General features: G+C 41.6%; 1 protein-coding gene across 14 annotated transcripts in view; it reads left to right on the forward strand.

The window, feature by feature from the left end:
• Positions 1–23,200, forward strand: part of LMO7 (LIM domain 7) — a 225,041-nt gene that overhangs the window by 109,857 nt on the left and 91,984 nt on the right. For 12 of the 14 annotated variants that reach the window (XM_047755673.1, XM_047755675.1, XM_047755677.1 and 9 more), the window contains exon 4: positions 8,669–8,775. In XM_047755673.1, coding sequence (XP_047611629.1) covers positions 8,669–8,775 — 107 coding nt within the window. Of the gene's footprint in view, positions 1–8,071; positions 8,147–8,668; positions 8,776–23,200 lie in introns of those variants that run through there. The other 2 variants (XM_047755683.1, XM_047755678.1) reach the window with 2 other exon arrangements.

Consider the following 23,200-nt stretch of genomic DNA (forward strand, 5'->3'; position numbering starts at 1 on the left):
GTGATATCATATGTGTTTGTCTTTCTGACCTCACTTAGTATGAGTCTCTCCAGCTGCATCCATGTCGCGTTAGCCTCATTTTATAAGATGACTGTTGTTAGTCATCACTGAAGTGATGGCTGTTTGTGATAGTTAAACCCCCCTGGAGTCCTGTTTGGGTTACAGATGCTTCACCGTGAGAGGGGAGGACACAGCCCTCAGGAACCTGTCTTTAAGGCGGGATGGTACTTGGAGGCAGAGGGCTCCCAAAGATGTTTGCACTTTCATCCATTGAACCTGTGACTGTGTGCCAAGGCGAGGCAGGATGAGGGTGCAGGTGGAATTAGGGTTGCAGGAGAGGAGCCTGGATTAGCCAGGGGAGCCAGTATAACCCCAAGGCTCCTGATAAGTGGGAGAGGGAGCGAGAGCAGATAAATGAGAGTCAGAGAGAGACTTGTCGGATGCTGCTGGTTTTGAAGATGGAGGAAGGGGGGGCCTTGGAGAGGAAAAGGAAATGGATTTTTCTCTCAGAGCCTCCAGGAGGAGCGCAGCCCTGCCAACACCTTGATTTTAGCCTAGCGAGACCGATTTTGAACTTTTAACCTCCAGAACTGTAAAATCATAAACTTAGCTTATTTGAAGCCACTAAGTCATGGTAATTTGTTAGAGCAGCAGTGGGAAATTAATACAGTGGATAAGAGCATGGACTTGAGTTGAACTGCTTGGTTGATGACCTTAGGGCAAGTCACACACCTCTAAAGTCTCAGTTTTTGTAGGCACGAGATGGGCATGATAAGACTTTATAAGCTTCTTTTCATGAGAAGTTGAAGTTCTTAGGAAAATTGGCTCTTCTGTGAAGGGCCAGTTGGGATAACATGAGAACTGAAACATGTCACATGAGGGACCAAGGATGCTGAGAAAACCAGGGATATTTAACGAGAAGATGTGAGGCTGGGGGACACATGGAGCGTAGGAGGCAGGAGAGCTCAGGGGCTTTTATCTGGGAGAAAGGTGAGGTTTATTTCACATTAAGCAGAGAGAGGATCAATATTTTAAGATTACCGTGAGTGAGTCGTTGGACATTTTTGATGTTGAAATGACTAAAAGTGAGCCAGCCTCATAAAGCAGGGCGTCTCTGGGGCTGGATAGGCTTAAACAAAGGCTAATGGTCCATGCACATCCCGTGTAAATGAGTCTCTGTGAGGTGTGGAGTGGCTACACTGAAGGAACGCAAATTCTCAGCAACCTCTAGAGTTTTCCTAGATAGTAGGTAGTTTTCCTTCATTAAACATGCTTTCTCAATTCATGAAATATGCATTTTTAGCATCATTATGGTATTTCTTTAAGCAGTTACTTGTTTTGGAACATGTAATATGGGTAATTTGAGGTCAGAACTTTTTTTTTTTTTAGGACCGAGCCTGTGGCATGTGGAAATTCCCAGGCTAAGGGTCAAATTGGAGCCACAGCTGCCAGCCTACACCACAGCCACAGCAACACCAGATCTGAGCTGCATCTGTGACTTACATCACAGCTCATGGCAACGCCGGCTCCTTAACCCACTGAGTGAGACCAGGGATGGAACCTACATCCTCTTGTTGGGTTCGTTTCTGCTGCGCCTCACTGGGAACTCCCAGAACTTTGTTTTCTTTTATTCCCATTTTGTGCCCCCAGCTTCCACCTCTGGCAGCCAACCAACCCGTAAGTATTACAATTACTTCATTTATCTTTGGCCCGCCCACAGCATATGGAAGTTCCCGGGCCAGGCAGGGATTGAACCTGGGCCATAGCTGTGACCTGAGCCACTGCAGTTGTGCCAGGTCCTTAGTCTACTGCACCCCAAGGGAACCCCTAGAATTAATTCCTTTTTGATGTAAAGTTTAATTGGAATAATATGCGTGCCTGTACCTTAATTCATGCTACAGTTAGACAAAGCCTGTTACTGCTCTTGTGTAGTTAATTGTAACTGGAGTTGATAAAGCATTTCTTTCTTTCTTTTTTTTTGTCTTTTTGCCATTTCTTGGGCCGCTCCTGCAGCAAATGGAGGTTCCCAGGCTAAGGGTTGAATCGGAGCTCTAGCTGCCGGCCTACGCCAGAGCCACAGCAACTCGGGATCCGAGTTGCGTCTTCAACCTACACCACAGCTCACAGCAACGTCAGATCCTTAACCCACTGAGCAAGGCCAGGGATCGAACCCACAATCTCATGGTTCCTAGTTGGATTTGTTAATCACTGAGCCACGATGGGAACTCCTTTTTTTTTTTTTTGATTGATTAAGCATTTCAATAACTAACCTTTTACCCGAGCACTCAGCCCCTCATTCCTCTGACCTGCTGCCCTCACTTGCCAAGTCTCCATTCTCTGTGTCTTCGTCTAGTTTGGTTCCTGCTCTGCCAAGCAGTGCTGGAGAAAAATCAAATCACCAAGCGGCTGGCGTAGTTATCATGTATAATCCCCCAGGCCCTGAGTGTCACTTGGCGATTCCTCTTAAGCATTTCTGGTTGATTCCTGTTCCTATTTTCGCACTTGACAGAACGCTACTGCTCTCCTTGTCCTCAATTCCTTTCTTATCAGGAAGTGACCGAGAGTCTTTTTCTTGGTAGAGAAATAAGGACCCAAGGACAGTGTAAAGAGTAGCTGCTTATTTTATTCACAAATAACTGTGGAAGTTGGAGCTCTCTGTGTTTGCCAGCAGATTACAGTCATAAATTACAGGCGTGGCGTTCCCGTCGTGGCGCAGCAGAAACAAATCCAACTAGAAACCATGAGGTTGCGGGTTTGATCCCTGGCCTTGCTCAGTGGGTTAAGGATCTGGTGTTGCCGTGAGATGTGGTGTAGGCCACAGATGTGGCCTGGATCCTGCGTGGCTGTGGCTCTGGTGTGGTCTGGCAGCTGTAGCTCTGATTGGACCCCTAGCCTGGGAACCTCTCCATGTGCCGCAGGAGTGGCTCTAAAAAGAAAAAAAAAAAAAGAAAGAAAAAGAAACCAAAAACACAACTTAAGACTTGAGGTCTCCAAGTCTTTTGACCTTAGGATAAATTGATCTGCACAATGATGTGTGCAGTTTTGGGGGAAATGGATAACGGGCTTTTTTTTTTGAATCGAAAAATCTTGCTTAAAGTAGGCATAGAACCATACTGGGAAGAAGGGGTTAAAATGAGCATGGGAAGAGTGCTTGGCTCATTGATGGGAAGCGCTTCCAAATCATGCTGCTGTGGGAGCTTTTGTTTAAGGTGTTGCCTGCGTGTCTCTGAGGTCACAGCCCTGAGTACAGCTCCACTCTCATTCAGAGTTAATTAGGATTTTGATCTTATTCAGAGCTTCTGTAATAACACTCTTTATTGTCTTGTCTTTAGTTCAAGAGCCCACTTTAGTTCATGACAGCCCTGGACCCTTGTACACTCGGGAAGTTTCTGCAGAAGTGGGTCTAACTGGTTTGATCTTGGGAGCGGACCATTGCCCATCTGGTGTGGCATTAAGGTTCCCGGATACAGCGTGTTCTCTCCACATGCTGAAAGTCACCACTTGTGAAATTTTATCATTAAAGATACTTAAAAAAAAAAAATCCTTCAAGTAAAAATGAGAAGTGGCTTTGGGCAGGGTGAGAGCCTAGGGAGATGGGGTATATGCTTTCATGAAGCTTTGGACTTTTGTGGAACAGAATGGTTCAGTGTGTGAGAGAAAAAAAGGTGGACAGTAATGCCACTTGTGTAAATTAGATGATATAAATAAATCAACACTTTAATAGGCCCATTTTAAAGCATGTTAGAGGAAACACCTTTTAGAAGTGACTTACGAAGGTGAAATTCACATAACTGAAAATTAGCCATTTTAAGGTGAACAGTTCAGTGGCATTTAGTACATCCACAGTGTGTTGCAAGCACCAGACACTTCCTGACACAAGCTACTTTTCAAGGAAATGGAAGGGTGATTTTTTGTTGTTGTTGTTTTTTAGGGCCGCACCTGCCCTATGGAAGTTCCTAGGCTAGAGGTTGAATTGGAGCTGACAGCCTGTGCCACAGCCATAGCCATGTGTAGTCTGAGCCCTGTTGGTGACCTATACCATAGCTCAACAGCAATGCTTGATCCTTGACCCACTGAGTGGGGCCAGGGATTGAACCTACATCCTCATGAATACCAGTCGGGTTTGTTTCCACTGTGCCATAATGGGAACTAGAGAAAGATGATTTTTAAGGTGGGACCAAGTGTTCAGGGCATGAAGCAAAAACCCATGAAGGAAGTATCCCCTGGTCTTGAATCCTAACAAAGGGCCTGCCCATCTTTGCTTTGCAGGGTTTCAGAATGTCTCTGAAACAGTGTGCCTTTCATTTCTCCCTTCATTGAACTGAACTGTGTCTAGTGGTTGCCCTGCACCTGTTCACGCTATGTGTTGGGTTCGCCGGGGGCAGGTAACTTGTTGCTTTAGTTCACTGGCATTCAAGTTGAGAGTGCCTCTCATCAAGGGCTGTCCTTAAGGAATTACACCTGAGGCGCCTCCTGCATACCTGGATCTGATATAGATGAAGAGATTCTGGGCTTGGAGCTCACCTTGCAAAGAGATGAGGGTTTTCAGGGCCTTGAGCGGGGGGGTTGGTGTATTCACATGGGGGATGGTCATGAATCCTTTTGGCCAGAGAGTGAACCATGTTGGCACATCCGCAACACGGTCTGCAAAGAGCCTCACCATCTGCGGTTTATGCCCTTGTGTGGTCTTTCCTACGTCGATAGGGCTGACCTATGAAACCCCAGGAGACTGAGGAGAGAATGAACTGTAACTTGAAAAGCTAGGTCATGAGACACCGCAGCCTCCATCTTGCTTTCTCTTGAATCACCTGTTCTGTCAACCAACCCGGGGGAGATGTTCATTTGGTGAAGAACTGAGACTTGCTGCTAACAGCCAGCCCTGACTGGCCAGCTGTGAGTGAGCCACCGTGGAAGAGGCTCCTGCAAACTCCTGAATATCTTGAGAGGACGGATGCCCCATTTGACCATCTCATCTACCCCCTGCTGAGAGGCCTCTAAGGCAGAGCCCTCCTCCTTGGGCCCTTCCCAAATTCCTGATCTTCACAGCTGGTGGGACATCGTCAATGTCTATTGCTTCAAGCTGCTAAGTTTGGGGATCACTTGCTGCGAAGCTGTAGAGAACCAATAGAGGTTACTCCGGGGACTAATAGAGACCTGGGAATCTTGGTAAATGTTTGTGGCTTCCTCCTTAGTTAGCAAGCACAGTTCCAGAGGCACTCATCTCTCATATACCCTGGCCGCCTCCACCCCACACCTGTTGTGACTGCCCTTAGAGTTGACTCAGATGGAGAGGGGATTGGAGAGTATGAATGTCTTCAGAAAACAAGCTTTTCTGTTTCTATAGTGTCTGGTTTTATTCATGTTACAGAAAAATTCGAAACTAAAAGGAGCTGTTGCAGTTCTTCAAGTATCTGTTTTTTGTTTTTTGTTTTTGTTTTTGTTTTTGTTTTACTTTGGGTTCTCAGAGTGTAGGGATCGCAGTTGTTCAGTGCAGGTTTTTGATCTGAAGATCTTGATGTAAGTTGGGCTGTGAAATATTTTTATGCAGGTTTGGGCCTGGGAGGGCTGGGCCTTCCTCCCCTTACAGAGAGGTGTTTGTCCTTGGTAATGGGTTACAGGTCCACAAACCCCTCATTTCACACATGAGGCAGATGGGACCAGAAAGGTTGACTAATGTTTCCAAAGCCACTTAATTGGCACAGCTTACGTGGAGTCCTGGCTACCAGACCAATGAGATGAGATTTGTTTTAGGTTTGCCTTTTGTTTTCACTTTAATTTATGTTTACTAGTTTCAAGTGAAAATGACTCCACTCAATGAGGACTAAATGCTCCCCTTTTAATACTTGGAGCTGGGTGTGGCTTCTTGATGTTTCAGCAGACATGAAAATTTTATTTAATAATTTTGTCTATCCCCTTAGGTAATTCTCTGCCTCTGTCCTTTGAAATTACAGAAAATAAACTACCAGTGGGCTCAAGTCCAGCAAGCATGATGTAGGTTACAATTCTGGTCTTAGTACAACCTGTTCCTGTGGTGTAGGCCATGTGTGACTTTGTTCATAAAGTTGGTCCTTTTTTTTTTGTCTTTTTGCCATTTTTTGGGCCGCTCCCACGGCATATGGAGGTTCCCAGGCTAGGGGTCAAATTGGAGCTGTAGCCGCTGGCCTTTGCCACAGCCACAGCAACGTGGGATCCGAGCCACGTCTGCGACCTACACCACAGCTCACGGCAACGCTGGATCCTTAACCCACTGAGCAAGGGCAGGGATTGAACCTGCAACCTCATGGTTCCTAGTCGGATTCATTAACCACTGCACCACGACGGGAACTCCAAGTTGGTCCATTTTTAAAGTGGAGTAGCACTGAATTCTTTATAAAGATTCTGCGTTGTAATGAAAAGGCTTTATTCGAAACTAGAATTTAATCATATTTATTCTGTGTTTTTCTTTGTCTCCAATGAACTATACTCCAGATTTTAAGTGGCTTCTTTCTAAATATGCGAATGGGTTTTGAGGTGTGTGTGGCTTTTTCCTTATCAATCTGTACATATTTGTCAACTGGATGAATGCTGTTATGTTTTTACAAAGCATGTGAAGAATTATTTTGGCTGTCAACTCAGTAGGTTTACTTTTAATTTAACTTATGTTTTATAACATTCTAAACATTCAGAACCAAATTGAATCTGTGGGAAGACGCCTAATCAATTATTTTTCCTTTTTTGAAATGAGATTTACTTCCCGGAGGATTTGGGGTACTGATAGGCTGAATCATTTGTTCTTGTCTGCTTCTCTGAGGGGCAGTTTTAGAACCATTAATGTGAATCATTTGGTAAATAGTACAGGTATTAAGAAAGTATGTGAGGAGTTCCTGTCGTGGCGCAGTGGTTAATGAATCCGACTAGGAATCATGAAGTCGTGGGTTCGATCCCTGCCCTTGCTCAGTGGGTTAAGGATCCAGCGTTGCCGTGAGCTGTGGTGTAGGTTACAGACGTGGTTCGGATCCCGAGTTGCTGTGGCTCTAGCATAGGCCAGCGGCTACAGCTCCATTCGACCTCCATATGCCGTGGGAGCAGCCCAAGAAATGGCAAAAAGACCCCCCCCCCAAAAAAAAGGAAGTATGTGAGCCTAACAAGATGATCACTTTTGCCCTGCCTGGAAGCTTGCCAGTACAATTCTACTTCCCTTTTTTTCCTCCACAAAGTCAGATTGCATGCCTTCCATTGAGCTGTTCAACTTTTGACTTAAGTTCCTTTAATCTTTGACCTCTTATTTAAAATGAATCATGGATTGCACTTTTCAGCTAGGTAGTTCACGCTGCCTTTTACTGATAGTACACTAGAATAACTTCCTGCCATTACAAATGGGTTTCTTTTTTTAATGTCCCTGCATTCCCTAGCAGTATTGCTTTTCTCTGCCATGCATTTGCTTTCCCCTTTCCCTAACCGCCCCCACCAAGGGTCCAAGCTGCTGAATTCAGCCTCTTCCCCTTCCTCTGTTTCCCTTCCTGTCGTCCCCTCCCACCCCTGCCATCCCACTCCGCTTTTTCTTCCCGTGGGGATGGGCTTCCCAATATGGGACAAGAGTAGCTGCCTCTCTCCAAGTGGCCATTCGTCTCCTGGACCCTCACAGCCGGCTGTTAGGGAGGGAGGTGAGGTTTCAGGGGGTCCCAGAGACTCCCCCCACAGAGGGGGCGGTGCCAGCAGATGTGAGCACACAAGGTGCTGGCACACAAGGAGACCTTTCCCTTGCTTGCCCGAGAACCTCACAAAGTGAAGGTGAAGGGTGGCATGGCTCTGCCCAAGCCCAACCCCATGGAGGGTTTTCTTTTTTCTTTGACGCAGAGTAAAGATAGGCGCTCCAGCTAACTCTGCTCACCCAATGTGTGTCTCTATTGTGGTCAGCGTTTGTATAGCCGTTTACGTGAATGAGAAGCATTGGCTCGTGAAGGGAGGATTTTGGTTTGAAATTAGATAGGAGGGCAGCCTGGATTTTCACGCCGCAGAGGCAGTTCCCGAGGCAGGTGCAGGGTGTGGGTAACATGCCACACCTCAGCTCCGCGAGTCAGCCAGGCAGCTCGGGCTCCTCCTGGGTCCTCCAGCGCGGTCACCCCGTCTGTCAAGAGCCGGCTCAGCAACCAAACCCAGATTCCAGGTGTGGTATTCCACCGTCGTCCTGTAATTTGTAATCATAGAAACAGAATGTTCCTCCTCTTATTTCTTCCCTGCCAACAGTTTCTGGGTGGGTGACTGTCAGTAGCTGGAGTTATTTTTAAAGAGGAGAGGTGAGGCTTGTCGTGCAAAGCTGGGAAGAGGGCGTTTGTTTGCAGAGCAGAGCTGACATCAAAGTGTAGATTACTGCTCAGTGGCCAGGCACTTGTCCTATAACAGGTAATGTTTAACGTGCCAGTCACAAAGATCACAGAAACAGCATATGCCTGGCATAAGAGAGCACTGCCATTTATGCTCCGGAGGAAGATCGCAAGGCTCTCCATGCCCATGTATTATTGTTTTTTTTTTTTTTATTTTTAAATATGTGAATGCATTGGTCTTGCTGCCTCCTTTTTTCACTGGCTGTAATTGGACTTTGAAGCTTGGAAGTTCTATCATAAAAAATTGGTAACCTTTGTCTGAGAGACAGCTCGGCTAAGCAATCACTTTCCACTTCTTTTCACAGGATAATATAAATGTTTTTTTGAAAGCTTGTGAACAGATTGGATTGAAAGAAGCCCAGCTTTTCCATCCTGGGGATCTACAGGATTTATCGAATCGAGTCACTGTCAAGTAAGTCTCACTGGTTTGTTATTTTATTTTATTTTTTAAACTTCGGGCTTGTGGCTTAAGCGTAAAGAATTCCGGAGCACTCATGGTTCCTGGAAAAATTGTCCCTCTGTCTTCCTCTGTTCACATTCCAGAACAGACCATTTAAGAAATGGCTCAGGAGTGTGAAGCTGTCTAATCGAGACCATGATAGTATTTTAAATCTCTCTACTAACTGAAATGGTTGCTTATATTTTAATGCTTGTCCGGCAGGGCAGTGTTGGGTTGCTCATGGTGACCAGGCTCATTGTATTCATGAAGCTAATGGAGAGGTTCTAGCTTGAGTAAAAGGAATTATTTGAGATTAAGTCATAATTGCTAGCATAAAAATGAGATCGGGACAGTGACCGAAGAGATGTAACATTGGGAAGGCAGCAGTGCCTGAGACCAACACGTAACACTAATGATTTTTGTCGGTTGTGGCTGATTTCTCAAAAGGAACTGTTTTTTACTCTTTTAATAGTAATGAATGAGAAAGTGAAAGTGTGTGTGTGTGTGTTGGGGGGGGGGGCACCAACATGTGCACAGGTGTTTGTGTTTTAGATGGAAAATGGTGTTCGTGAGTGAGGTTTCAGAGGAAATCTGGTTTTTAAGTCTTGTGAGAATTTGTTTTTTCTTATAAATCTAATTTGCTTTCAGTGGATCAGAATAAACTCATGCTACCAGGTAAATGGGACAGGAAAATGTTTTAATTTTGTCATAATGACTTCCTCCTTATTGTGGCTCTTAAAGCTAATGAGCATTTTTCCAAGGGGAAAAAAATAAACACCTTATGCTGTCTATCTATAGAAATGATAGAAGTAGAAAAATGAACTTTTACCAATTTGAAGACTAAGTCTGCACGGTGAATGTTGTAGTTAATAAAAAATGACTGTAAGTCTTAAATATGGCTAATCTTTTTTTTTTCTAAGAATAACCCTGTCTGTTTATAAATATCTTTGCTAGTATACATTGTCTTTTAGCAGTACAACCTAAAAGCCTGGGTAGAATTCTTTTAAAAGCAACTCCATATTTTTTAATGAACAAGCCATTTTGAACCTCTTTGCTTCTAGTCCTATTGAATAAGCATTTCTAAACTACACAGCAGTGATATGTGCATAGCAGGGCTGGGTCTGTCAGCATTTCTGATGAATTAGATGATATTTGAGAGATCCTAGGTTTCATCACCAAAATGGCATGTTTACTTGTGCAGTGTTTGAGGTCATGTTTAATTTCCATGAAAAATAACTTTATAGATGAATTTGTTTCATTTTTTTCCTCATCAGCATTCTCTCATAAGACCTATCTGATGGGCAAAGAAATTTTTGAGGTTGAACATGTTTTTCTTAAGTTGTTGCTGTCTCTCAAGAAGAAAAGTCCTTTCCCCGCCCCACATCGTTCTGTTTTGAAACTCTGATGTCCGAGTAGGCTACAGGCTAAGTAGAACGTGTCTGTTGGCTTCTAATTCCAAGGGTGTCTTAAGCAAAACTTGCCTGGAGCTTGTTTCGTGAGACATGGAGTCTAAAGTGTTTAGGAAAAATCCGTATCTGGGCTCAGCCTTCAATGAAATGAAATTACCAACAAACTGAAACTGGGAGGTCACGTAGTTACAGCCGGAGTAGGAAGTATGCAGAACAACTCGTTTCAGTGGAAACCACAAGTCTGTAAAAGCCAGAGGAGTCCAAGTAGTAGTAGCAAGAATGCCTCCGTGAGAACCTTGACTCTCTTCAAAGCATCGCCCCTGCCAGTTCCGTCTTGGTGGACCAGAAAGCACAGGGGTGGACCCTGGGCTGCTGCAACGGAAGCTGGCCAACGGCTCATTGAAACCTGTTGGTCCAAGCTCTTATGCCCTGAGAGAGCATTTTTGTAAAAAGAAGTAGGTGTGAAGGAAAGCAAATGATTGCTTAAGAAATAGTAATACATTTCTCTTTAGTTTCTGTTCTTCTGTAATGCGGAGGCTCCTACAGGTCCAAGAACTTGTCCTCTCCTTTTTCATAGCTGAAAGGACTTGATGTTGATTAGACTGGGGATCCTTAACCAGAGGGCATTTGGCAATGTCTGGAGATATTTTGGTTGCTCTAGCTGGTGTGTGTGTGGGGGTGCGGATTTGCTACTGCCATCTAGGGGGTCAGGGATGCTGCTAAGTATCCTTTAAATATCAGGGCCGCCTCTATAACAAAGCATTCCTGACCCCAAATATCAATAGTACTGAGACTGAGAGGCCCGGACTCAGAATTTTTAGATTTTCCACTCTGCCAGCAAGAGAGTCACGTGCTTGGGAGGATACTGACCAACACGTAAACTTTCATATTCTGCTGGCTAAAATGCAACTTTTTACTTATTAGTATAATAACTTATGTATTTCTCTGTTAAGTTATTTGTTCATTTAATGGAAAGACCCATTGTAATTGGAGTGTTCAGTAAGGTGTGACTACTTTGACCTTATTTTCCCATCCATGTACAGTAAAATTAGCAAAAATGTTGCCCAGTATTTCTTATTTCAAATGCCCTGTCAAAACTCACTCCCTAAGACCACATCAACGGTTCACAGACCTGTTGTTGGTCTTGCTGCAAATGTGCTGTAAGATACATGCTTGCAGGACTTATTGAGAACAAATAGGAAAGGATGGGCCATACCCTGTATGTTGACAAATGTGAGGTTTTTTGTTTTGTTTGTTTGTTTTTTGGTAAGGGCACAGCCGTGATTAAAAGCACGGATGGCACACAGAGCCTAGGAGAGTTGTGTGTGGTGAGAATGAACAGCATGAACAGAAGCATTTAAAGCCATGGCTGTTGAATTGCTTCAATAAGCCAGACCCGAACTACAAGCTTTGTTTTCCCATACTCTGCGATGGACCATTTACTTTCTAATAACTTTCACCAGTCACACAGAGCTAGGGCACCCTTGATGTTTCTGTAATTATACATGAATTTTGTAGCTGAATTCTTTTATTTGCAGGAAGTGATAGCTTGAATTTTTCCAGATATGCTTGAATTACACCACTTATTTTGGGACTATGTATATGCAGAAGTCAGTTGATACTTTTCACGTTGACATGCCTGACTTTAATGAAGAGGGTATATCTTGACTCCTTTTCTTCCCCAATGGGTAGTAAGCAAATTGGTGACTTAGCCTCCATGAATGGTAGATTGGGGTGGAGCCAGTCCTCCCTGAGATGTTTACCGAGGCCATGAAATTTAGCTTCTGTGCCGGAGATGACCTGCATCGTATGGTTATTAACCCTTTGCCAGATACCCATCCTGGACTTAGAAACACCCACAGTCTGCAGAGAAGAGAGGGTGTGACTCCACCGAGCCGTCTCTGCATACTTACTATAAAAGGCCTGTAGGAGAGCAAGTGTGGTGACGGCAAGGCCGTGTCACAGCACGCTGGAGCACTCCTAGAGCAAGTGTCCTGGTCTTTGTGGTGGCATCTGGTCACTAAGAGGCGCAGAACCATCACTCATTGAAAGCAACTCAACAGAGTAGCCCAGACGTCCTGTCTTGGAGGAACTGACCTTGGCAGAAAGGTAGGGTTGAACACGAATGGTTTTAATTCTATGTTGAGCAGTTTGACTAAGTCCCACATTGGAACCACTGCTCTCCCCACATGATATATTGAAATTTTGAAGCTGAGAACTTGAACAGATTATAAACATGTTTTTTTCTTTCCGCCCCCTTCCCATCTCAATCCAGTTTTTTCGCACTTCCTAAGGTACATTCTGTTCATGCTACAGTTACAGGACGGCGGTGCCTCTGAACACAACATTTCAGTCATGCAACGAAAAACTATTTTTATTGTACACACTTACCCTTTGGTTATTTGAGATAGTACTATTTTAGGTCTAAAATGGACTCAAAATGTTTCTTAAAAAGTTTTAAAACTGAGGCTTTTAGAAAAGCTCTATTTATCAAGGGGAGGGTAGAGAAATCAAGAATCCATTTTACACGTGCTGGTTGCCAAAGGAACAGTAGCTGGAGGCAAAATTAGCGTTAACATGTTTCCCTCCTGAAAATAAAGGAAGCTCGAAAGGATATTTCAAGGATTTAACTGTTCTCTAAAACTTCAAAAGGGTGCTTGATTTTGCTGCAGTACTGTAACGTCACGTCTTAGGAGTCAAGTTTCCAGATGGCACTCTTTCACGCTCTGCCACATTGGACTGGGGATATGAATGTGTATGTGTATTTATTTAAGGTTTTTATTCATGGAGGTAAAAATATGCCTACTTTGAGTTATATAATTTTCAGTTATTTCTGAGTTAAACCTGGTTTTACTACTTCTTTTTTCAGATAATGCGTTTCTCAATAGCTGAATCTGTTAAAAAAAAAAAAAAAACAAGCAAGCAAACTTAATGGTATCTAAACTTGGATCTGTAACTTGAACATGGGGACTTCCACCTGTCAATTCATGTTACTATTTAAAAATGTCCCCTCTCTTCCTTCCAAGTAATTAGAAGAGAATCAAGTAGAAAGGAAGCTTACTATGCCACACACACCTCTGTCCCGTTCATTCATTCTCTGGTGTTGGATAGTTACTGAAAGGGGAACCTTAATTATTTCGCCAAAGCCCTGTTTAAGGCCAGCAGCAAAGATTTGGTCACATTTTCAAATGTCCTTTAATGGCCAAGGTTGAATACCTAAGAGCCTTCTTAGCTGCAGAGAAAAGTGGTGGAATGTGAGTTTGCCGGTACACACAAAGAGGATAACTGAAGTTTTCTCTACTCTTTCTCTCTCTCCATTTCCAGTTCTTAATTTCTTTCTTTGACAGAGCGACAAGTTTCTAAGTACCATCCCTCCTTCCTCAGCTCCCTACTTCCTCAAACTCAAAGAACCATGGGGCCTGATTCTATCGTGGCTTCCTGGGTGAGACTTCATGTTACAGACTTTTTTTTTTTTAAAGCTTTTTATTTTTTCTATTTTAGTTGCTTTACAATGTTCTGTCAATTTCTGCTATACAGAACATTCTTTTTCTCACATTATCCTCCCTCATGTTCCATCACCAGGGACTAGATAGAGTTCCCTGTGCTGTACAACAGGATCTCATTGCTTATCCGCTCCAAATTCACGTTATAGATTTTTATGGCCAGGATCTTTATTTTCCACAAGTAACCCATCTGAAATTCATTACTCCAAAGCATCTTACTGGGTGGCTCATCTGATAAACAGTTGTCCTGAGTCAGTTCCTGGGAGGGTGGTAGAATTTGCTTCCCTGATCAGCTAGCATTTGTTTTATAGCAAAGCCCTTCGAAAGGTTAAATTAAAGAGAGAGATTTTTGTTGAAGACATTCTTCTTTCCCATAATTAGCTGCAGGGCTGCCTATGTTGAATTGATCAAACATTTACAATTATATGCCCTTTAATATCTTATTGTAGTCCTGTCAGTGATTTTTGAAAATGAGAGCTTCAGCAGTAACTCGAGGTGTTAAGCATTGTTTTTCTTGGAGTTTCAGGCTCTCTTCTGCTTGGATTTAACTGAGTGTTTGAGTGAAGGGTATACTTGTGAGGTGTGTGTGCTTACATTTATTTCTAGAACAACAGGGTAGCAAGTGGCATTTAATCCAGTAAGGGGACGTTTGGGCTGCATTCACTTGCCAGTCACGCAAAAAGCATTGATTGAGCATCTTCTCTGTGGCTGGTACTTATACACATAGAAATAAGATGGGGTTCTGCCCTTAGTGGGGTCCACATTATAACTGAGGAAATGTCCTCATGAGTTCAGTTAGAATCCATTGTGTTAAATGCACAGGGTTCTCTGGGAGCATAGAGACGAATAGTCATTTCAGCTCTTTAGTCAGGAAAACACTTCTCATTGGAGGTGACCTTGGTTTCTCCTCTAGGCTTTCAAAGCATTTCTTGTTTTCACTTGTATCTAATTCTTGCTTAGACTTGAAACTGTTTGAGGGCAGGGCTAATGTATTTCTTACTCCTTTTCTCTCCTTAGTTCCTCACACCTTAGGTATTAAGTGCTTATTTGAAAGTTAGATTTTAATGATGCAGACCTCCAGGTAATCTTAAAATGAGGCTTTGAAGGTGGGAACAGATTTTTCTTTGCCACATCTTCCTCTTTTTCTTCCTCATCTTTCAAAATTGAAAAGCATCTAATAAAAAAAAAAGATTCCAAAAAACTTATTTTGAAAACAGAAACAAACTCACAGATTTGAGAACCAATCTTAGGGTTACCGTAGGTGAAGCCATTGGGGAGAGGGAAGAATTGGGAGGGTGGGAATAACACATACATACTACTGTATAAAAAAGATGATTATGGAGAACCTACTCTATAGCACAGGAAAATCTACTCAATAGTTTGTCATAACCTATGTGGGAAAAAGAATGGATGTATTTATATGTATGACTGATTCACTTTTCTGTACACTTAAAACTAACAACACAGCATTGTCAAGTCAACTATACTCCAATAAAATTTTTTTAAAAATTGAAAAACAGATCTAGCAGAGCAGACACTCTTTTGGTTTGAATTGGTTTTTTACTTACCATTCTGGAATATTAAAACACAATCTAAAATTTATATAGTTTAAAAGGAGGATCTGTGTTTCCTCTCAGTTCTGTGAGTAAAATTAAAATTGGAATTTGGGACCATGTGCGTTTCAAGGTAGTAGGGGAGAGTTTAAGTCCTTATGCTGATATGCAAATAATACATGTTACTATTGTTTTAGCTGACATTCGAGGGATGTCTATGCTTATGTTGATAAGAAGTTTTAGAAACATTTTAATGTTTTCTTATCATCATCAATCTAAATAAATGCTGAGTGGAAAAATGTAGTAGTAATATAGATAGATGAAATATCTTGTAGAAGTTCAAGAGCAAGGAATAGAAGTTTTTAAAAGCAGGAACCGGTAGTGGAGGTAGCTTATGAGAAGTCATTAAAGTTACTTTAGTAAGAAGTATTACCAGCGAGTTTACAGTAAGCCTTGCTTCTTCCAAAGTCAAGCCATCTGCCTTGGCACTTCTTAGCTTTGCCCAGCATTAAACACCAAACCAATTTTTAAAAAATTGTAGATTGAGTTTGACATGGTAAAAAACCATTTGAAGGAGTTTCTGTCGTGGCTCAGTGGAAACGAATCTGACTAGCATCCATGAGGACGAAGGTTCCATCCCTGGCCTTGCTCAGTGGGTTAAGGACCTGACGTTGCCATGAGCTGTGGTATAGGTCGCAGATGGGGCTCGGATCTGGCATTGTGGCTGTGGTGTAGGCCAGGAGGTGCAGCTCTGTTTTGACCCCTAGCCTGGGAACCTCCATATGCCAAGTGTGTGGCTCTAAAAAGACAAAACAACAACAAAGAATCATTTGAAGAATAAGGGCATATAGAAATGTTCATTTGAACTGCTTCTAGTGCACCCCAGGCTGAATTTCTTGGTCATCTTCACCCCAGATGGAACAGGAGTTCAGTTAGTGTGCATCAGTTGTCATGAAGAGGTGATCCTTTTAGACGAGAGCAGAGATTTAGGCGTTCCCTGATGTGGGTTTAATCCTATCCCATTCAGTCACTTAGTGGCTGAATGATTGTAGACATGTTACTTTTCCTCTCTGTGATCAGCAAATAAGACAGGTGGAATTGCTGCTGTCTTAGAGCCTAGCAAACAATACCATTTGGGGGTATTGTAATACCCCCAAAGGACATTGTAATAATTTACATAAAATCATGTATGTAAGGTGTATAATGCTTGCCGTATAGTAGTGCTCAAAATGGTATTCAGTGATTAATTATGATCATTTTCCTAATTCTTGACCCTCTGAAGATGCATGTGCCTTAAAGAAGAACCTGGAGGAACAAAATCTGGCCCCTTGGCTACTTAAATTGTGATGATTAGCTAGAGGCTCTTTGTTTTTTAATGAGCATTTTGGCCATTTTAGACTTATCTCTTCTTTCAGTTAGGAGCAGATATTAAAACAGATGTCGTTCTGAAATTTATGTTTAGTCGACATTTTGCAGTTTATCTATTTTGTTCGACTAGCAAGGCTAGAAACCAGAAAACAAATAGCTAATTCACCTGCTCTTGCCCCTTTATATGTGGGACCAGTATAATTTTATGAAATTTTTGAGTCCTCAATTTTATGAAATAATATAAATATTTTAGTTTGATTTGGATTTGTTTCCTTAAAAAGTTTTTGTTTCCATATTTAAAAAAGCAAAAAAAAAAAAAAAAGAAAGAAATTCCATATGGGCCCAAGCAGTCTACAACACAAATCCAAATCCAAAACTTTACTGTGTTTATTGGTTTCTTTCTGTCAACCCATTTTTTTTCCTTCATTTCTGTGAAAATTCTTGTCATTTTGGTCATGAGGAGAGGTGGTTATCCTTTGGATAGGCAAGATCAGACACTGTCCTCCAAAAGGCTTTTTTGTAGGGTCTATGGATTTTTTTTGGGGGGAATAGTTGTTCATAATCTTTACAGAACAAAAAAACACACTGCAGCCCTGTTTTCCATTGGACAGAAAACAGCTGCTCCTCTGGACGTCTCCCATCTGTGTTGTCCATCAAAAGGCTACGATGCTAATAGCATCAAAAGTCTTGATCATATTAGCTAAAATATTTGTGGTTTTAACCTTGAACACTAAAAATCATAAATAGCAATGGGCACTGTTTGTGAGGACATAAGCCCTGCTTATTATTTACTTCTAATTGTACACAGTGAAAAAAGTCAAAAAACTTAGGTATACTTTCATGTTAATGTTCTGACTCGATGTTTTTTTAAAAATGTAGAGCCTTGCTATCCAGTGTTGAAAAGGCATAAAAGTTGGATATTGACCATTTATTGGTTATCTTTAAGAGTTTAGGTTGATGGAGTAGTTGTAGTTTAGGGGTCACTGCGCTGGTCATGCTGAGCAGCTGCCCCAGCTGGGTTTGGCTGCTGATGGACTCCATCTCCATTCTTCAGAGACGCACCTTCTGAGCATCCTTCCTGACCTGGGAGGCAGGGTGATGGGTCATCACTTTTTCTTAAGAACTTGATACCATTGCTTCAGACACTGCTGACCAAATATCCACAGTAAACTTAAGAAAACATGTTCCAAAACTGTTATTGAGAAAATTTTAAGCAAACAGAGTACACTTGCCCCATACATTTAAGTACACTGGCCACATTAAATGTATGTGATAGTGTAATGAAATTCCATTCAAAAAGAAGTAGATGGCAAATATGTCTTGAATGAACACATTTCAGGTAAGCCACTTTTTCTTAAGTTAAAAAAGGAAAAAGTGGAGGATCTTGGCGGCCTGAGAGAAGTATCTGCTTTGAATTAAGCTCTGTTTGCATTAACCACTATCAATTTAACGAGGGTTTGCTCTGTGTATTTTGAGCAATTTGGGAAGAAATCCCTGAATATCAAGTATCACTGTTATTACATTTCACTGTTTCATTTCATTTTAATAACATTGATGGCTGCTAGACTTGTTGAAATGTTTTTGTTCTGTATTTTTTCTTTTACATTTACTGAGACATGGAAATAATCTTCAGAAGAATCTATGTCTGGGTAGACAATTTGGCTGACATGTTACTAGAATTCCTCTGACTTAATAGTGAGAAGGAAAATTCTGTACTAGGTAGGTAACTCAAGTTTTATTTCATTTTATAATGTGTATTCACCTCAAAAATGTTTTGCAATAGGAGTTCCTGTTGTGGCTCAGTAGGTTAAGAACCTGACTAGTATCCATGAGGATGAGGGTTTGATTCCTGGCCTTGCTCAGCGGGTCAAAGATCCAGCATTGCTGCAAGCTATGGCGTAGATCACAGATGTGTCTCGGAGCTGCATTGCTGTGGCTGCAGCTGTGGCGTAGGCTGCAGCTGCAGCTCTGATTTGATCCCTGGCACCATATGCCACCAAATGCGGCTCTAAAAAAAATTCCAATAAATCATACATATGCATGCACACTAAGAACAGATGTGAAAATTTATAAAAGGCTTCAAGGGGTGAGGCATGAGATTCTGAGAATCTCCCTAGATCCTTGTTTATTTTGGTAAAGAATTCACTTTACCAGAGGGGCTTAGTCCCTATCTTGGAAGAGAAATAGGAATACTGTAATGATTAAATACAGGTGGTCAGAGCATGCTGACCCCAGATTAAGAAATAGAGCTCTCTGTCCTTTCTCATATTTCCATTCTCTTTGTTCATTCTGCGTACAAGAAAAAGGCAGGGGAAAAAAATCCCTTAAAGGTTGACATCAATTAATGTAAGCCTTGAGCTGCCCAGGCCAGAGCTGACTGCTGCTCGGGCGGCTGGAGGCAGCACAGTTTGGATGGACTGCAGAGGGTGGGTGGACAGGTATGTGAGGTGTAGCCTAGGGCTTGTTGAGTTCTCTCATCTGTAGACCTTTTATCTTGAGACTTGTCACCTGCCTCTATTGGATAGTTAATGCACTGTGTAGAGACCCTGACTCTTGGGTGGGTGGCAGAGAAATAAGACCTACTCCTTGTCTACCTTGATCTTAAAACCCTAAGTGTAGATGAAAAAGCATTCTTCAGTCTTAATGTTTGCTTTTGGGTCTTAAGCAGCATTGCAAAGATTTTTTTAGTTTACAACTCCAAGGGAATAATGGATTTGGAGGGATGAATGGCACAAGGCAAGGACATCATAGTAGTAGAGTGTCCAGCGTATTTCGGAAATACTCAAACAAATTTAGACAAACTGGAAGATAAGCCCTCTCTGTCAGCTGTTTTACATTAGTTATTTCTAACCTGGTAACAGTCCGGCCAGTTATTCTCATTTTGTTTCTGACACATGAAGTGAAGGGAGTCAGAGAGAAGAGTAACTTGCTTAGCTGTATGACCTTGGGCAAATAACAGAGCTTGGATTTAAATTCAGGGGATGTCTTAACCTACAAAGCCGGGGCTGCTTCCATTGTATTGTCTAAACAGACTCGAACAGCCTTTAAAAACGTGATGTTCTCAACAGCCCTAGGCTAGTGCTATGGGACTAAAATCTTTGTATGAGTTACACTTTAACCAGGGCAGCTATACCCAAAGTGGATCTGTATTGTGTGGTTGATATTACCTCACTTGATACATGCAAATAGCTTTCTGTTGTAATTAATTTTGTTCGTAGTTTGTGAGCTAAGTAACTTCAAATCGATGTCATATTACAATATGCCATCAAATCTAAGATCAGTGATTATAAGATCTTCTAATTTTAGGAATGTTAAATGGACACGTGTGCCTTAGGATAGAAGAAATGTGCTGCATGGGTGGTCTTTTCACCCTGGCTGGTGGAGCTATTATAGAGTAATTGGATTTTATTGATGGCTCACATGAATGCCCTTATGGGTTTTATGATTGCCACACAGATATTTATGAATGTTCGATTGTATTTTCCATGATAATGGAACATTCCTGTTAAAGGCCGTGGATTGTAAAACTTTACTAATCTCAATTGCTCTGGATCATGCTGCCACACTTTGCCCTTTATAGCACTGGCATGGAACCTAGCTTTGAAATAGAGCTGGTAGGAAGTTAACTATTCTAATTATTTATTTACCAGTTTTTGATACTTTATTTGACTTGTTAAAAATCACACTGAATTATGACTACCTCCTCCAAACATCCTTGACTGGGAGTAAGTGCTTACAAATTATTTATATATTTATGCAATGTAAATATTTGTTACAAAATAACTGTATTATATAATATATATAAATAGTATATAATATAAATATTATACATAAAATAGATAATTTAATATATTAAATATATAATATATTTATTACAGAATAAATATATATTTAATACATAAATATAATATAAATATATATTTAATATATATGTGGTACAATATAACATATAATTATATAATATATGATATACTTCAAATATATATTACAAAATAAATATAATATTTATATATAAATGTTACATATTATATATATAATATTTTAATTTTCAGTTAGGTCATTGTTTGCTGAATCTTATACAAAAACCTTAATGATTGATAATTTGAAGTCCTGTTTAGAAGCCCAAACTATAAGCAAAAGGATAACGTATAATCGTATTACCAGCCTATTGAATTAAAGAAGAAAAATTACTTGAGTACATCACCCAAAGTCCTGCCATCAGTATAGCTATTGGAGGGTTTGAAACAGGTGGTAAACACAGATTACCAAGTGTAAAAATAAATAGCACTGTCTAATTCCAGTAAGATGAAACTCCTTGGGGATCAGATAGTGACTTAGAAAAGCAATGTCCAAGAAGTGACCCAAGCACAGAGACACTTCAAGAATTCAAAGTTTATGAAGACTTACAACAAATGGAGTGATCACTTCTTCTACCCAGCCATTTGTTGCTAGTTGTTAAATGTAAATCTTTCATTTGTAGGAAGAAATATTTATTACTTTTTTATGTTGTGAATGTGACGTTTTAGAGAGCCAAGGATAGATGAACCCAATAGTAGCCCAAGATATGGATATAGGAGAAGAACATAAACAAAGGAAAAATTGCCTTTTAAATAACTAGTAGGATGAGTTTAGGTGCAATAGTAGAAAACCCCTGTTTTAAGGCTATTAAATAGCAAAAGGAGGTAAAATACTGCTTTCGAGAGAGGGAGTGGAGGACAGTGGAAAGAAAATACTTGAATGCTTTGCTTGATGCCTTGTATAAAATCTTTTAACCTCTATAAGAAAGGGTGGTTGCCTGAGTTTACAGATATAGAAACTGAGAAGTTGGGTGGCTCGCTCAAGGTCACAGGCTTATTAGCACAAGTGGGAACCCTCATGATGACTCTAAACCCAGCTCTTTCCATTACACCAATCCTGGCTCTAAGTGTGTCCTAACAAAAGACAGGAAGACCAAACAAAGGATATTTTGACCTGTTAATGTGTATCTGTCAGATAGGGGCTCCACTGGATTAGACTGTCGGATTAGTTGGTTGGATTAGAAGGAAGTTCTGGAGATGCAGAGGAATTTGTAATTTTTCGAAGTTCTGGGTGAGAAAAATACCCAGACTTTACTGAGAATTATAGTGCTTTAAACAAACGCTTCTCACACTCCAGTGTGCATATAAAACACCTTGGCGTCTGGTTCGAAGGCAAAGTCTTTTTTTTGTTTGTTTTTTTGTTTTTTTCACTTTTTAGGGCTGTACTTGCAGCATATGGAAGTTCCCAGGCTAAGGGTTGAATTGGAGCTGCATCTGCCGACCAGAGCCACAGCAACGCAGGATCTGAGCTGCATCTGTGACCCACACCACAGCTCTTGGCAATGCCGGATCCTTAACCCACTGAGCAAGGCCAGGGATCAAACCCACATCCTCATGTAGTCTAGTTGGGTTTGTTACCCCTGAGCCACGATGAGAACTCCCAAGGGCAGATTCTGATTCATTAGATCTGGTCAGGGCTGGGATTCTCTATTTCTAGCAAGCTCCCGGGCCATCCCGAAGAGGCCTACACTCTGCAGAACAAGGATTTAGGCAATTAATGCTAATGCTCACATACTGATGTGTGTGAAGATTTAGTAAACTATTAGGGGAGATGCAAGGTGTGTGTGGATTTGGAGGAGTGAGGTGGGAGAATACTGCAGGAAGACTGGAACATCCAAAGGCACAGAGATAAGACGTTCTAATCAGTCATTTAGTGCAAAGTTCAATAAGATCTCCACTCCATGTTTGGAGGCCTATACATGTTTGAGGGGAGCAAAAGGCGTGCAATTTCTAGTCTAGATTGGCAGATTGGAGGCAGGCTCATGGGTAACTTGGGACCAGCTCAAGTGGTACCTCGCTGGAGGAGTTTGAACTATCGCTTAGGTAGTGGGATTATTTCCCAATGCTTGGCACAGACGGTTGCAATGGTAAAAGCAGAGATTTAGAAAGGTGGGGTCATGAAGTAGTCTGTAAAATAGATTGACTCGAGAACTAACTAGCTTAGAGGCTGGGAGAGATGTTAGGAAATTGTTGCAGTTCACTGGTATTTTGAGAAGGATGCCAACTGCTGAAAGCAGTGAACATATAAATGAGGACAAGGCATTTGAAGCAGACGTAATGGGGATTGATTAGAGTGAAAGAGCAAGGACTCGCTTTGGAGCTTGTGCAACTATTAGCAGAAGCAGAAACGGCAGCTACTTCGGGGGCAAGATGGAAATGAGGTTTTAATGCATTGCATTGGACATGACAGTAGAGCCTTGAAAGGGAAATGTAGGAGCTATCAGTGCATTTAATCAGAAATCGTGGTCTTTCCCCCTTTTAAATCCCAACAAAAAGGAAATTTTTATTAAAGTCCCAAATCTTTTTTTTTGTAGGGCCTTCTGGAAACGTTAGGCCAGATTTCTTGTCCTGGGAACTTCTTGGCTTTGGAGTAGAAAGTGGCAGTGAGAATGTTAGGCCCTCATGGCAAACGCTGCGGGCTTGGCCTCTGGACCCAGTTGGAGATCACATCAGCTTAGCGGTCCAGCATCCCTGGATGTCCTAGCCTT

Source organism: Phacochoerus africanus, chromosome 13, assembly GCF_016906955.1.
Source record: "Phacochoerus africanus isolate WHEZ1 chromosome 13, ROS_Pafr_v1, whole genome shotgun sequence".
NCBI lineage: Eukaryota > Metazoa > Chordata > Mammalia > Artiodactyla > Suidae > Phacochoerus > Phacochoerus africanus.